We start from the raw sequence: 16,733 nt of genomic DNA, 5'->3' as shown, positions 1-16,733 counted from the left end.
CAGGATATTCGTGTCATGGAAGAACGCTACCAAGGCCGGTGGGATGTGAACTTTCTTGCGGACTACTTTTGGTGTTTGAAACGAGACGTGGTGGCTGCCCAACACAGGAGAAAGTCACTGAAAAGGCCCTTCATCTATGATTAGATTTTCTGTAATATATCCTCTTTATCTTCTGAACTATGCAAGAAAAAATTATTTCTTTTGTCAAGAATTTTTTTCCAAAATTAAAGGGAATAAATAGCACTAAATGGCGTTTTTAATTATTTTTACCGCCTCGTATCTCAAAAACGTGACCTGATTGAACAAAATGAGTGTGATTTTTAGATTCTGCATAGCAAATTACCCTAGAATCAGTTATCAGATCCTTTACCTTTGAAACTTCGCAGGCCAGTGTAGTAGTAGTAGTAGTAGTAGTAGTAGTAGTAGTAGTAGTAGTAGTAGTAGTAGTAGTAGTAGTAGTAGTAGTAGTAGTAGTAGTAGTAGTAGTAGTAATAGTAATAGTAATAATAATAATAATAATAATAATAGTAATAATTATAGTAATAATAATAGTAATAATTAATTATAGTAATAATTATAGTAATAGTTATAGTAATAGTTATAGTTATAGTTATAGTTATAGTTATAGTTATAGTTATAGTAATAGTTATAGTAATAGTAATAGTAATAGTAATAGTAATAGTTATAGTAATAGTTATAGTACATAGTTATAGTTATAGTTATAGTACATAGTTATAGTTATAGTAATAGTTATAGTAATAGTTATAGTTATAGTTATAGTAATAGTTATAGTAATAGTTATAGTTATAGTAATAGTTATAGTAATAGTAATAATAGTAATAGTTATAGTTATAGTAATAGTTATAGTAATAGTTATAGTTATAGTAATAGTAATAGTAATAGTAATAGTAATAGTAATAGTAATAGTAATAGTAATAATAATAGTAATAATAATAGTAATAATAATAGTAATAATAATAGTAATAATAATAATAATAACTTTTTTATTCATCGCACACTTTTCAAATGACTCTCTAGCACTCCCGGATTTGCAACAACGTAAGAAAGTCGGAGGTCCAGAAATGCCTCGCTGGTCATCAGGAAATATACTCTAGACCAGTGGATGGTGTGCGGCGACAAGTCGATGCATGTGAAAGGAACATTCCTCTTCAAATCGCCTCGTACTGCCGTCAGCTATGCACGAAGACTGACAAACACTTTCTGTTCCTTAGGGAAGTTAAAGATCGGAATGTCCATTGGCTTCAGGGAGATTCCGTCAGGTCCCGGAGAGAAGGTCAACTTCTGCAGGAGTGAGGTGGCAAAGATAAAGATCTCCATACGAGCGAGGGACTCCCCTAGACACTGACGACGACCTAAAAAAATCACATCTCAATCAGACTCCTTTCACGCGTATCCACTTTTCGCCGTGCGCCGTTCACAACACGTCGCTATGCACTCAAATATCCGTGGGTGTCTATGGACGCTTTCACGCGCCATGACCACGACCACGTGTGAAAGCGTCCAAAGACACCCAAAATTATTTGAGGGCACGACGTCGTGTCGTGGACGGCGTACGGCGAAAAGTCGATACGTGTGAATGGAGCCTAAGTCACCGAATTAAAAAAGAGTATCATGTACTCGGTAATGTAAACATTCAATGCACGTCAGTAATTTATTTCATTCATGACGTTCTAAGATATTCACCAATAGAAATAAACAAGTCACTCATTTTAAAAGACTATACACGAAATATATTAGACATCAACTGTGTTACAACAATATTAACTAATTTTGATGACGTCATAAATAGTTTCATTAGAGAAACAAAATATCTTTCTTTATTCCTTCTTTTTTTTGTGTGTGTGTGTGTGTGTGCATTCAGTATATTAAAGACACGACTTGAGGTAATGCAACTCACCTACGCCAAAGGGCATGAAACCATTCTTGGGTGTCACAAACATATTGTTTTCTAGGAAACGTTCAGGTCGAAACTCGAAAGGGTTCTTCCAGTATTTTTCATCACTGTGGCTACAGAAGCTGACAGGATACAAAATGCTTCCCTGCGAGACGAAAATCAATAAATAAATGAATAAATAAAAAAAAAATGTATATACATATTTCCAGCATTTCTCTTCACCACAGTAAACCAGAGGTTATTTGGTGCGGAAAATAATTTATTGTAGACCAATGCCACATGAAAAAGATCATATACCAAAACACAAGCTCCAAGTCTGAAATTTGAAGATCTTGGGAAATACTAGTTGATTTACTAGTTCTTTTAAAGCTTGAAAAACGTTTTTATTGTTATTGTGTCTACATACATATGTTCATACATACATACATATGCCTACACTGTGTGTGTGTGTGTGTGTGTGTGTGTGTGTGTGTGTGTGTGTGTGTGTGTGTGTGTGTGTGTGTGTGTGTGTGTGTGTGTGTGTGTGTGTGTGTGTGTGTGTGTGTGTGTGTGTGTGTGTGTGTGTGTGTGTGTGTGTGTGTGTGTGTGTGTGTGTGTGTGTGTGTGCGGTGTGTGTGTGTGTGTGTGTGTGTGTGTGTGTGTGTGTGTGTGTGTGTGTGTGTGTGTGTGTGTGTGTGTGTGTGTGTGTGTGTGTGTGTGTGTGTGTGTGCGTGCGTGTGTGTGTGTGTGTATTTACCTAGTTGTATATTACGGGAAGGGGAGCTATGCTCATGGGGTCCCGTCTGCATATCTCGTTTTATCTAGACTGTTTTTAAATCCGTGTATCCTTTTGCACACACCACTTTCTCATCTAACTTCTTCCAAACGTCTGTTATCCTGTGGAGAAAGCTGTTCTTTTTTCAGGTCTCTTCTATAGCTGTTTTTCTTGATTTTTTGTACTCATACCTGGTTATATTGATCAGTTTTTGCTAGTTTCCCTGTTTTTGCCAAGATATTCGCTGCTGTCGTTTGTGACCTGAATTTAACCTTAATTGGTCTGGTCTTATCTGTACTGTATTTTCCTATTCTATATATTTCAATTTATTTCCCTGTTTCTTGTTCATCCTCTTGAACTACTTCTAATATCTTATTTACCTTTTTCTTCTCCTCTTTTACTCTTGTGGTCCTATTTGGATTATGCTTCTCTTCCATCCCTAATATAATTATACATTTCATTGTGTCCGCTAAGTCTCTTACTATATTCTCCTTCTCTCTCATCACTTTAAAATTTGTGTTCTTAGTTTGTTCTTTCACCTGTTATGTCACTATATCTCTAAATACAATTTTGTTGTTCTCTTGGACTTTTCTCCAACCCTATGCTTCTTTTGCTATGGACTCAATTCTCTTTATTATTATTCTTTCCATTGAGCTGCTATTATATATATTTCTGCTTTTGCCCCCTTTGCTTCCTTGTTCTACCTCGACTGTGTGTTCTGCACACCTTTTGTTGATACCCCTTCTAACGTCCAGGGCCTGTTCGTCCCCCTTCCTTATTTCCTTCCATTTCCCTCAGTGATCCCACCCTTTCTCCTTTTTCTTCACCACCTTCCCACTACACCACGAGCTTCCCCCTTCCCTACTAATACAACAAAGGTACTCCCTCGTTGTTGAGATCGAGGAAAATTTAATTTTTCCTGGAGTTCCAAACCTCGCTGTCACTTCGACCGACGTGTGTGTGTGTGTGTGTGTGTGTGTGTGTGTGTGTGTGTGTGTGTGTGTGTGTGTGTGTGTGTGTGTGTGTGTGTGTGTGTGTGTGTGTGTGTGTGTGTGTGTGTGTGTGTGTGTGTGTGTGTGTGTGTGTGTGTGTGTGTGTGTGTGTGTGTGTGAGCGTGTGTGTGTGTGTGTGTGTGTGTGTGTGTGTGTGTGTGTGTGTGTGTGTGTGTGTGTGTGTGTGTGTGTGTGTGTGTGTGTGTGTGTGTGTGCGTGTGTGCGTGTGTGTGTGTGTGTGTGTGTGTGTGTGTGTGTGTGTGTGTGTGTGTGTGTGTGTGTGTGTGTGTGTGTGTGTGTGTGTGTGTGTGTGTGTGTGTGTGAGTGTGTGCGGGTGTGCGTGTGTTTGAGTGTGTGTGTGTGTGTGTGTGTGTGTGTGTGTGTGTGTGTGTGTGTGTGTGTGTGTGTGTGTGTGTGTGTGTGTGTGTGTGTGTGTGTGTGTGTGTGTGTGTGTGTGTGTGTATTTACCTATCTGTCTTTACTTAGTTGTATTTTACGGGAAGGGGAGCTATGCTCGTGTGTGTCCCGTCTGTATATCTCGTTTTATCCAGACTGTTTTTAAATTCGTGTATCGTTTTTGCACACACCACTTTCTCATCTAATTTGTTCCAAACGTCTATTACCCTGTGGGGAAAGCAGTTCTTTTTCAGGTCTCTTCTATAACTATCTTGATTTTTTTTTTTTTTTTTTTTACGTGTCCTCTTGTATCTCTACTATCCCATTTTATTTGATCCTCTCTATCAATAGTTTCTATGCCTTTCATGATTCTATAAATAGCTATCAAGTCTCCTCTCTCTCTTCTTTCCTCTAATGTCTGTAGCTCAAGTTTAGCTAGTCTATCTTTATATGATAATTCTGAGTGTTGGTGCAAATTTCGTGATTGCTCTTTGTATTCTTTCAAGTTTTGTTATACATTTTTTGTACTTGGTCACCACGTCATCGCTGCATACCCCAATCTTGGTCTTATCAAAGTGACCAGTATTTTCTTCACTATTTCTTCATCCAGGTATGTAAATGCCATTTTGATTGTTCTTATTAAATTATAATTTTCTCCAAAAAATTTATTTATGTGTTTCTCAGAGGACATATTATTCATAATAATGACTCCCAGGTCTTTCTCATTTTCTACTTTTTTAATTTCTTCCTCTCCCAATTTATATGATCCCACTATTCTTTTTTGCTTCTTCCAAATTCCATTATACTACACTTCTTAAAATTGAATTCCGTTTCCCACTTCCTACTCCATTCCCATACTTTATTGAGATCACTCTGTAGCGACTCACTTTCTTCTACATCGTCCGCAAAGAAGCTCATATAACTTTCAATTCCTTTGTCCATATCAAGAATATATATAGCAAACATTATTGGGGCTAGAACTGTTCCTTGTGGAACTCCAATAATCACTTCATCCCAATTAGTGTTTGTCCCTTATCACCACTCTCATTTTCCTTTCATCCAAGAAATCTTCCATCCATTTAGGAAATAGAAACAAACTTAGAGGACTGTACAAAAAATCACCAAAGCAGGTGGAGGGAAGATAAACTTAAAGTTTACTATACAAATAGTAGGAGCATAATTAACAAAATTGGATTTGCTGCGAGGTAAAAGCATGCGTAGACAATTTCGATATTATAGCTATTACTGAATCCTGGATCAACATGGCTGATAAACATTTCCTTCCGGAAATCGAAATAGAAGGATATAAGTTTTTTCATAAGGATAGGGTCGGCAGGAATGGGGGAGGTGTAGCACTTTTCGTTAAAAATACATTAAACTGTATTATCAACAATTCGATTAAAGAAGAGGACTGTACGGAATCTATTTGGGTAGAGATTATAGGCAAGAATAAGAAAGTTTTTATTGGCGTCCTGTATAGACCTTCTAACCTCAGCATTGAGCAGACTGATTCCCTGATTCATGAAATTCACAGAGCGTCCCAGTACAAAAACGTTGTAATCATGGGAGATTTTAACTATAGAAACATTGACTGGGAAACTTTAATAGGAGATCATGAAGCGAAACAATTCCTAGATGTGGTGCAGGATAATTTCCTAAAACAAATGATTACCGATCCTACGAGGGGACAAAATACCCTGGACTTAATTCTAACAAATAATGAGCACCAAATTAGCAGCATAATAGTGGGCGATAGTCTAGGCTTTAGCGATCATCAAGAAATAAGATTTAATATTATTTGGGAAAAAATAAAAAGTACAAATAACGTTCAAGTACCAGACTTCAGGAAAGCAAACTTTGACAATATAAAAAACCTATTTGAAATTGAATACGAAAAACAATCCGGACGTTTCAAACATTCTTGATTCTCGTTGCGGGGCTGATAATCAGAAGTGGGTCAAGGAGGATACGCGTACCTTGGGTCAGGTCTGGGTCAAAGAGAGAACTACGCATACCTTAAGTCAGGTCTGGGTCAAAGAGAGTGATGCGCGTGCCTTGGGTCAGGTCGATTCGGGGCGACGGCCCAAAAATCAGGTCAGTACTTTGGATGAGATGTATAGCAATCTGGCAGATCTAATTATTAAATGCACAAAACACATTTATCCCCCTAAAGTCAATACGAAAAAATAGTAATACTCCCAAATGGATGACGGACAGATTGAAACATGAGATCGGAATTAAAAGAGGACTTTACGTAAAAATAAAAAAACGGGGAATCACACCTTAGATCAAGATATAACGAAATGGCAAAGCTGGTTAAAAGGAATACACGTTCAGCGAAACGTAATTATGAAATTAAGTTTGCCAGTCAAGGAAAATCCAACCGAAAAGGGTTTCTTTCACCTCTATAGAACAAAAAATAAAGAAAGAATAGGACCAATTAAAAACGATGAAAATGTCATGATAGAATCGGAAGAAAAAATGAGTGAGGAGTTTAACAATTATTTTCTATCGGTGTTTACTAATGAGAGGTTAGATAAAGTACCTGACTGTGATCCGATTTTCAGAGGGGATGAAGAAAATAGCCTAACTAATATCAGCATTAGTAAAGAAGAAGTTATCAAGCAGATTGACAGACTTAAAGCTACAAAATCTCCGGGTCCGGACGAAATTTTTCCAAGAATGCTTAAGGAGTGTAGATTTGAAATCTGCGACCGGTTAACTGAAATATTCAATAAATCGGTAGACACTGGTTCTGTTCCAACTGCTTGGAGGCAGGCAAACGTTGTTCCTGTTTTTAAGAAGGGAGATAGATCGACCATATGCAACTACAGGCCAATCAGTTTGACGTCGGTTATAGGAAAGATGCTTGAATCAATAATAGTAAATAGACTCAGAGAACACATTGAAGGGCATAATTTAATTCGTGATTCACAGCATGGTTTCTCCAAAGGTAAGTCATGCGTGACTAATCTTCTATCCTTTTACACTAAGGTATATAAGGCGTCAGACAACAATGAAAATTACGATGTTATTTACCTTGACTTTAGCAAAGCGTTCGACAAAGTGCCACACAGGAGACTACTAAATAAAATCAAAGCCCATGGCATAGGAGGAAAAGTGTTAGAATGGATTAGAGCTTGGATTAGTAACAGAAAACAGCGGGTCACCATAAATGGAATAAAATCTAGGTGGGGCAATGTTACTAGCGGGGTCCCCCAGGGCTCGGTTTTGGGTCCCTTATTGTTCATTATGTATATAAACGACTTAGACGATGGGTTAAATAGTGATGTTAGTAAGTTTGCGGACGACACTAAAATAGGACGCCTAATTAGGTCAGGAGAAGACGCCCAGATTCTGCAGGATGATCTTGATAAACTGTTAACATGGTCGGTGAAATGGCAAATGAACTTCAATATCTCTAAGTGTAGCGTGTTAAACGTAGGGCTACACAACCCCGAAAATAGATACAACTTAGATGACACGTTTTTTAGAAAAATCTGAGTGCGAGAGGGACTTGGGAGTTCTGGTGAGTCCGGACCTTAAAACCAGGAAGCAGTGCATAAAGCGCCAGAAATAAAGCAAACAGAGCATTAGGCTTCATTGCTAGGACGGTAACAAATAGAAGTGCAGAGGTAATTATTAAACTCTATCTAGCAATAGTTAGACCATCCTGGACTATGCGGTACAGTTTTGGTCTCCGTCCTACAAAAATGGACATAAATTCACTAGAATCTCAGTACAGAGAAGAATGACCAAAATGATACAAGGACTCGGAAATTTGCCTTACGAAGAGAGGCTTAGGCAACCTAAACTTACACTCTCTGGAAAGACGCAGAGTGCGGGGTGATCTAATAGAAGTGTTCAAGTGGATCAAAGGCTATAACAAGGGTGATGCAAACAAGGTCATCATAATAAAACAACAGGGCAGGACTCGCAGTAATGGGTATAAAACTGGACAAATTTAGATTTAAGAAGGTAATAGGCAAGAATTGGTTTACAAATAGGGTGGTCGATGAATGGAATAAACTTAGTAACCACGTAGTAAGCGCTGAAACTATCAGTTGTTTTAAAAAACGATTAGACAACTTTATTGATGGGGACGACAGGTGGTGATGGATACGGAGCTGCCTAGTGTAGGCCTTATGGTCTTTTGCAGTCTCCTTTATTTCTTATGTTCTTATGTTCTTATTTCAGCAGTTTGCCCTGCATTCCTCCTGCAGTTTCTAATTTCTTTGGCAATTTCTTATGTGGCACCTTATCAAGAGCTTTTTTCAGGTCTAGAAATGCACAGTCAGCCCATCTATCTCTTTCTTGTATTACATCTATTAGCCTTGAATAGAAACACATTAAGTTTGTGACGCATGATCGTTCTTGTTTAAATCCAAATTTCCTTGGATTTAGTACGTTTTTTTTTTTTTTTTTTCAAATGCCTTATCCATCTAATTTTGGTAATTCTTTCACAAATTTTAGCTATCGTACTTGTAAGAGAGACCGGTCTATAGTTAGTAGGGTCTTCCTTGTTTCCCCCTTTATATTTTGGCACTATATTTGCTCTTTTCCAATCTTCTGGAACATTTCCTTCTTTCAATGAATTGCTTATTAGACTATGTATTTTGTCTGTTAGTTCATTCCTGCATTCTCTCAAAATCCAGTTTACCATTTCACCTGGTCCATGCGATTTTCTGACATTGAGATTATTCAAGTGATTCATTATTTCATTCCTTGTTACTTCTATCTCTTTCATAGGGGGACTTTCTCCTCCCACTCGATATCTCTAAGTTGTATGTTCTCCTTTGTAAACACCGATTTACAATGCTTGGTCATATTTTCTGCCATTTCTATTTCCTCTGTGTATTCAACTCCTCCTTGTCGTAGTTTCTCTAATTCTTGTTTGTTTTTCAATTTGTTGTTTACAAATCTGTAAAGTAGGTTTGGTTGATCTTTACATTTTTCTATGACATCTTTTTCGTATTTTGTCTTTTCTTCTCTGCACACTTGTACATATTCATTTCTATAACTAGTATATATTTTCCAAATTCTGGTATTTTGTCTTTTTTTTTCATTTTATCCAATCTTTATCCCTTTTGTCTTTTACCTCGCTACATCATTTGTTGTACCAACACTTTACATATCCTTTTTCTTTTCTTTTTTGTCTTGGAAAATGCTTTTCCACTCCTTTATATTTTTTGTCAAAATATTCCATTTCTCTTCTATTGTTGTTTTCTCTTTGTGTATCCTTTCCCAGTCTACTTTTTAAAAGAGTTCACTTATTTGATCTTTTTTTTTCGCACATCAATCTTCCTTTTCTACATTGTTCGTTTTTCTTCCCATGTATTTTTTCTCATTTAGTTCCAGTTCAACCAATATGTGGTCACTTTTACTTATTGGTGTCTTATATTCAATCTTGTCCACTATTTCGGGTTCTGAAGTGATTATTAGGTTCAGTCTGGATGGTTCTTCCTCATTTCTATACCTAGTATTCTCTTGTATCCATTGCGTCATTGTATGTTCTATAATCATATCGAGTAGTACATTTCCCCATAGGTCGTCTCCACCCTTCACTGTCATCTCTTCCCAGAAGATTTCTTTACAGTTAAAGTCACCCATTATAAATATTCTTCCTCCATCTTCCATTATCTTATTCAGTGTTATCCTTGTGTCTTCTAACATAATTTTGTGTTCTTTCTCTTCCCACGAGGCCGTTTTAGGAGGCACATAATTTAGTACAAACTTCCTGCTCTTCCCATCCCTGTCCTCCACTTCCATCATAATCATCTCTACTCTATTCTTTCCATACGTGACATTCCTCACATTTATATCCTTCTTAGTCAGGAACATAATTCTACTACCTTGTTTTGCCTCTCTGTTTCTAATCCAATAATTATATGCACCATATCCTACACTGTTGGGTGGTAGTGAACATTTCAATTTTGTCGCTACAATTACCATTATGTCCGGTTCTTTTTCCTTCAGGTAATCATTCAGTTCGTTCAAGCCTGTTATTAAGCCATCTATATTTGTGTAAGACAAATTTAATTTTGTGCTACTTCCATCGTATTTTCTGTTTCCCTTATGTTTTTCTATTCTATGAACCATTTCCTGACTTTCATACTCACTACTCTCCAATACAATATTACAGGTCAATCCACAGTAATAATACCCTATCTTCACACACTGATATATCCTATTTTGCATTAGAATGATGGAAGATATTCAGAAATTTATCATCAGTGTAACAATTTCATGAAATTATATTGTTACGTTCATGGACGTAAAATTGTATTATTACTTTTCTTATGAAAAATCAGAGGTGGAAAGAGTAAATTGTACGTTGTATGTCTGTCAAAAGGTAACGGTATGATCAGTTGTACTACTTTCCTCCCGTCTCCGGCGTCGACCTGGGCGGGTGCGTGGGGGATAGGTCGACAGTGTGTGTGTGAGCGGCAATGATAAAGTCGCCTTCTCTCTAACTGGTATTGGTCAAAGAGTCGCCCAATAGTGGGTTATACGCAGTTAGAGGGAGGGGCAAGTTACGTATTGTGCCGCCAAATTATCACTTGTCCATAATCATGCCAAATATGTCAACGAATGTCAACGAATGCAGGGACCAAAATTGGCGCACGAGTCTAATGAACTGCAGTCAGCGTCAACTCAGAACTCCGTTTTTCCCTGCGTACCCTAAGGACCACTACAAGTCATTAGACTCAAGTCACCGTCATGGAGCAGGCAAAGGTGATGAGACGACAGAGAAAGGCAGCGGTCACACGTCACCTGGACCTGGACAAACTGGACCTGGACAAACTGGACCGTGTCCGTGCATCCTTTACAGAATTCGAATCTTCATACGACGCTTACCAAGCGTTCCTGGGCGACGATGAAGATAAATTAGAGGCCAGTGAAGCATGGTACAAGGAAGCAGAGGAGTAATACATCAAGATGGTAACGAATGCTCGAGCGTTCATTAAGGTAAGGACTCAAATTGAAACTCCATGTGCGAAGTTCCGCATAGATAGTGAAAGTGAACAGTTAGATATCTCACCGACCGAATTAGTCGGGATCTTGAATATACCTAAAGTTGAGTTGGATGTGTTTGAAGTATTACTTGTTTATTTCGGTGTTCGACGAACTCGTAGACAGTAGAGAGAGTGACCCTCAGATCAAATTGACCCGTCTATTACAATACACCAAGGGGTCGGCGAAAGCTGCTATAAAAAATTGTGCACTAGTTGGAAATAGCGCCGGTTACGCGGAAGCATGTGACATATTAAAACGCAGGTTCGGTAATTCTCACATTGTATCTCAACAAATAGTTAATAATTTGAAAAACGGGAAAATAGTGTCTAAGCCTCAAGAGTTGAGGCAATTGGGGGATGACTTGACAATGGCAGTGGCCACTTTTGGAAAATTAGAATTGTATGAAAGTTTTAACACTCAACAATGTATTTAATATTTTGCAGAGGTGAGTAAAAGCACCAATGACTGCAACAGCTCTGTAGGGAAGAGGCCAAACGCAGAGTATGGGAGTCCAATATATTTTACGTTTCGCCCAGCAGGGCTTCTTCAGAAATAACATCGATGAAAAACATTTTACTCCTTATATAGCCCGAGCCTTGCGGGGAGAAACAAACATTAAAATGGTGTACACACAATTTGCGCAAATTGCTTGTTACTTGTAATTAAAATTGCCAATGGTTTGTTTATTGTAAAAAATCCACTATTCTGATTTATATTTTCTATGAGGGATATAAACGCCGATTCTAAACACCTACGTTTCATTGTATGGTTTTCATATTTTATAATCTTGGAATTATTCCAATCAGCATTGTGGCCGGTATCGAATCTATGTTTAACAATGGCATTATTCATATTGTATGTTTTCATATCATATTTATGTTCTAATACTCTCTTATCAATACCACGGAAACTTTCACCAATGTAAACCTTTTCACAACCTAGACAAGGCACACAATAAATACCTGCTTGACGAATATTTTCCCTGCTCTTATTTCATCGATGTTATTTCTGAAGAAGCCCTGCTGGGCGAAACGTAAAATATATTGGACTCCCATACTCTGCGTTTGGCCTCTTCCCTACAGAGCTGTTGCAGTCATTGCTGCTTTTACTCATCTGTTCGTAGCCTGCAGACTTCAGTATGGATCCTGATAACATTAAGTTGAAATACATTAGACTTCTGAAGAAAGCCTACAACTTAAGAAACAGAAGGGACTTCCTGTCGAGGTGTTTAGAAGAAAAAGTCGCTCCTAGATGCACTCCCAAACAACTTTTGGATATTAATCACCCAGGTCCGATGGCGGTGAAGAAATACCTTGATGATAGTCGCGAAGTACTGAAAATTCACACTTCAGAAGCATTCGAGGATGCAAGAAAAGCTGGTGTAGGAGCCCGTGAAATCCTGGACCAGAGAGAGGGACGCCACATTCGTCAGATTGTAAGTACATACAATGAACGTCAAAAAGCAAGACTGGTGGAAAAACTAAATCGGATAATTGCCCACAGCAAATGGAAAAACGCCGGGAAAAGTAACCTTATACAAAATCTTTCGAACAGACAGTTTAGTGAGTGTGAAATTGAAGCTTTAAGTCTCGGATTAAAATTTGCAACTGGTGTAGAAAAAAGTGACAGAAATATTGATTTAACTGTGAAAAAATACAATTATAAAGACTCTGAATTTGATCGTGGTTTTATACAAGGTGTATTGTTAGCGTCATTGTCTGAAATTAAAGAACCTGTCATTCCCAAAAGATACATAGAGGCCCTGAAAAAGCTGGCCTTAGATGACCACATATACATTTCGTCTGCAGACAAGGGTGGCGGCATAGTCATAATAGACAAATCAACATACAACACAAAAATGGAAATTTTGCTTAAGGACACAAATACATATGAAATGATTAGTGAGACTATTTACAAAAATAACATGAAGGAAGCAACTAAATGTGCTAGGAACACTCTTTCCAATGCTCCTGGAGGGAAAAGTATGTTACATCTTCTACCGAAAGTCCATTTCCCAGCATACATATATGGTCCTCCCAAACTACACAAACCAAACGTACTACTTCGTCCAATTGTTTCTGGTGTAAGTAGTTTACTACACCAACTAGCCAGAAAATTAGCCAAAACAATCTCTGCCAAAGTAGGCACCATTAGTGGTAAAAATCTTAAACATTCTGGTGATCTAGGATTAAAAATATAAGTATAAGTATCTAGGATTAAAAATATAAGTATGAAAAATAAGCAGATGGCAAGTTTTGATATAGTGTCGTTATTTTCCAATGTACCAACTAAAAAAGCCATCGAAGTGTTAACCAATGTATTGTCTGAACATGATGAGTTGCCTGTACCTGTTTGTAATTTTATTAGACTAGTGAACCTTTGTATTTCAAACTGTTGTTTTACTTTTAATGATAATTATTACAGACAGACAGCAGGTTTACCAATGGGTTCACCACTAAGCCCAGTGCTGGCGAACTTGTTTCTAGAACATTTAGAAAATACCAGTTTTAGCAACATTGTCCCTAGAGACTTAGTTTGGTTAAGATACGTCGACGATGTACTTATAATAGCTCCTCGTAGGTTAGATTTGAGTAGGATTTTAAATCAGTTGAATCTTGTAGAAGATAGTATCAAGTTTACAGCAGAATATGAAACTAACGACATGTTGCCCTATCTTGATACCCTTTTAATAAGAGACGGAAACAATGTAAAGTTTAAAGTTTTTAGAAAAAAGACAAATAATAATGATTATGTACATTTTTACTCTGCTACGGATAAGAAAACCAAAATGGGAATTATCATAGGTTTTTATCTTCGAGGCTTAAGAATATGTTCAGAGGAGTATCTGGATGAAGAATTTAATAACATTTTTAACGCTTTTACTGAAATAAAATACCCTCCTTATTTTATTCTAAAAGCCAAGAGGAAAGCTGGAATTATTCACAAAAGAGTTGGAAAATAAAAGAAGAATATACAAAGAGGATCATATTACCTAATACCTCAGTTGCAGACAATATTTCCCCATTATTAAACAAGGTTGGTGTTAAGGTTGTTAAAACCAGCTCAGTAACAGTTGGTAATCTCATTAAAGCCGAAATAAGAACAGGGAAAATATTCGTCAAGCAAGTATTTATTGTGTCCCTTGTCTAGGTTGTGAAAAGGTTTACATTGGTGAAAGTTTCCGTGGTATTGATAAGAGAGTATTAGAACATAAATATGATATGAAAACATACAATATGAATAATGTCATTGTTAAACATAGATTCGATACCGGCCACAATGCTGATTGGAATAATTCCAAGATTATAAAATATGAAAACCATACAATAAAACGTAGGTGTTTAGAATCGGCGTTTATATCCCTCATAGAAAATATAAATCAGAATAGTGGATTTTTTATAATAAACAAACCATTGGCAATTTTAATTACAAGTAACAAGCAATTTGCGCAAATTGTGTGTACACCATTTTAATGTTTGTTTCTCCCCGCAAGGCTCGGGCTATATAAGGAGTAAAATGTTTTTCATCGATGTTATTTCTGAAGAAGCCCCGCTGGGTGAAACGTAAAATATATTGGACTTCCATACTTTGCGTTTGGCCTCTTCCCTACAATTTTGCAGAGGTGTCAGGGATTCATTCTGGATTCTGGATTCCGGATTCCTAGGAAAGACCACCCGCTTGCGCGGGATCGTTTTTTGTGGGAGGGGAAGAATGTCTGTAAGAAAATGAAAAGACAGTAGCGTATAAAAGAGGGCTATTGCCACCGGGCGATTTGCGAGCGGTTAGGGGCTTGTTGGTGGTCGTGGCTTGGGAGAACTGGACTGGGAGCTTGGACGGCGGCGTCAAAGCCGGGAGGAAGAGCAGATTATATCACCAGAAGTTCAGAAAATGGTAGGAGAAGTAGTTGGAGAGAAAGGTGGAAAAACGGAAAAATCTTTAGTGGGAGGTAAACTGAAATGAGAAGATGTAGTATAAGAGAAAGTTAGAGAGGAAGCGAATTTTAGTCGATGAAAAAGTAAGTGTAGATGTTTGTGCGTGGGACGTGGCTATGTTCGTGAGGTGTGTGTGTGTGTGTAACTTACGGGAAGTGAGTAGAGTTCACTTCCCGCGTGTAGAGGGCGTTCCTGATTAGCCCCAGGTAAGGCATGAGAACTCCTGTTTTACCCCAGGTTGGGTTTTAGTTGTTTGTATATTCTTGTAGCCTGTCAGTTAATGGGCTACATGCGATATTATTATTATTATTATTATTATTATCATTATTATTATTATTATTATTATTATTATTATTATTATTATTATTATTATTATTATTATTATTATTATTATTATTATTATCATTATCATTATCATTATCATTATCATTATTATTATTATTATTATTATTATTATTATTATTATTATTATTATCATCATTATCATTATTATTATTATTATTATTATTATTATTATTATTATTATTATTATTATTATTATTATTATCATTATCATTATCATTATCATTATCATTATCATTATTAGTATTATTATTAGTATTAGTATTATTATTATTATTATTATTATTATTATTATTATTATTATTATTATTATTATTATTATTATTATTATTATCATTATTATCACTATTATTACATCATTATGGCTATCACCAGTCAAACTGGTGAAGGGGTGTATTATTGGTAGGTACGGTTATACACGTCTTATCGTGTACACCGCACGTGGGACGGGCGCAGCTGACAGATAGTCTGTACGATGTGGTCTAGGTGCAATGTGTTGTATCAGATGTTTGTGTTTGTCGTGCAGTTTTTCTTGGTGTCTTGAGTGAAGTTTGTGTTTGTGTTGGTTGAGTGGACGGATGTTGGAAATTTGGTGTAGAGACTCAGTGGTTCCAAAGTCGCTCCATCGCGAACCCGTGATGAACTGGACAGCGGCATTCTGAACCTTCTGATGCTCGTAGTTATTAGTGGAACATGTTAGCTGGCTTAGTCCCGAGGGCTGGCACAGAATCGGTCTGACGAGGGCTAGGTACAATCGACCGTAACAATCATTCGTAACAAATGGAAGCAGAAGGCCTTAAGTCACAAACGGGAAACCGATACATACCCATCTCTCAGTCAATTCGCTGAGTTCATTAATGTCATGACAGATGCGGCATGTGATCCGGTTTATGGATTGTTATCAAAGGGTCAAAATATGAAGAGCACAATTTGTAATGTAGCAGCATCTGAGTCTAAATACCCCGTCAAGTTAGGGCGTGCTGGTAGCACATGTGTAGTGTGCGGGGAAGAACACAGACTGTTCTACTTTGAGGAATTTAAAGGCATGAAGCCTGAAGGTCGTTTGCAAATCGCAAAGAAACACAAGCTGTACTTTAATTGATTGCTATGGGGGCACGGGGCCAGCAAATGCTTCAAACAATCCATTTGTTTCGTTCCTGCAAAGGACTTTCAGAGTATCAGGGTAATAGTTGAAAATTCAGAGTGTCAAGAATCAAGTGTGATCATGTCAATAATGCTCGATCGAAGATTTATATACCCATTTTACCAGTTATTATAGATAATAAACTTGAAGTCAGCTCATGCTTTGTGAGCTCAAGCGAAGCGGATGTTGAACGCATGTGGATGATGGAAAATGAAAATGAAGATAGGGCGCCATCTCACAA

At 37.3% G+C, this 16,733-nt stretch overlaps 1 protein-coding gene across 3 annotated transcripts in view; it reads right to left on the bottom strand.

Annotated features, from left to right (window-relative positions):
- Positions 1–827: 827 nt before the first annotated feature.
- The window catches only part of LOC143037999 (cytochrome P450 2L1-like), a 79,235-nt gene continuing 63,329 nt past the window's right edge, over positions 828–16,733 (bottom strand). For 2 of the 3 annotated variants that reach the window (XM_076206803.1, XM_076206822.1), the window contains exons 9-10: positions 1,919–2,060; positions 835–1,373 (exon numbers count right to left, since the gene is read on the bottom strand). In XM_076206803.1, coding sequence (XP_076062918.1) covers positions 1,195–1,373; positions 1,919–2,060 — 321 coding nt within the window. In that variant the 3' untranslated portion in view covers positions 835–1,194. Of the gene's footprint in view, positions 1,374–1,918; positions 2,061–16,733 lie in introns of all 3 variants that reach the window. The other variant, XM_076206833.1, reaches the window with a different exon arrangement.

The sequence above is a fragment of the Oratosquilla oratoria genome, chromosome 2, assembly GCF_046742065.1.
Source record: "Oratosquilla oratoria isolate Oo_2021 chromosome 2, ASM4674206v1, whole genome shotgun sequence".
In the NCBI taxonomy this organism is placed as follows: domain Eukaryota; kingdom Metazoa; phylum Arthropoda; class Malacostraca; order Stomatopoda; family Squillidae; genus Oratosquilla; species Oratosquilla oratoria.
This window is presented reverse-complemented; position numbering and strand designations above follow the sequence as displayed.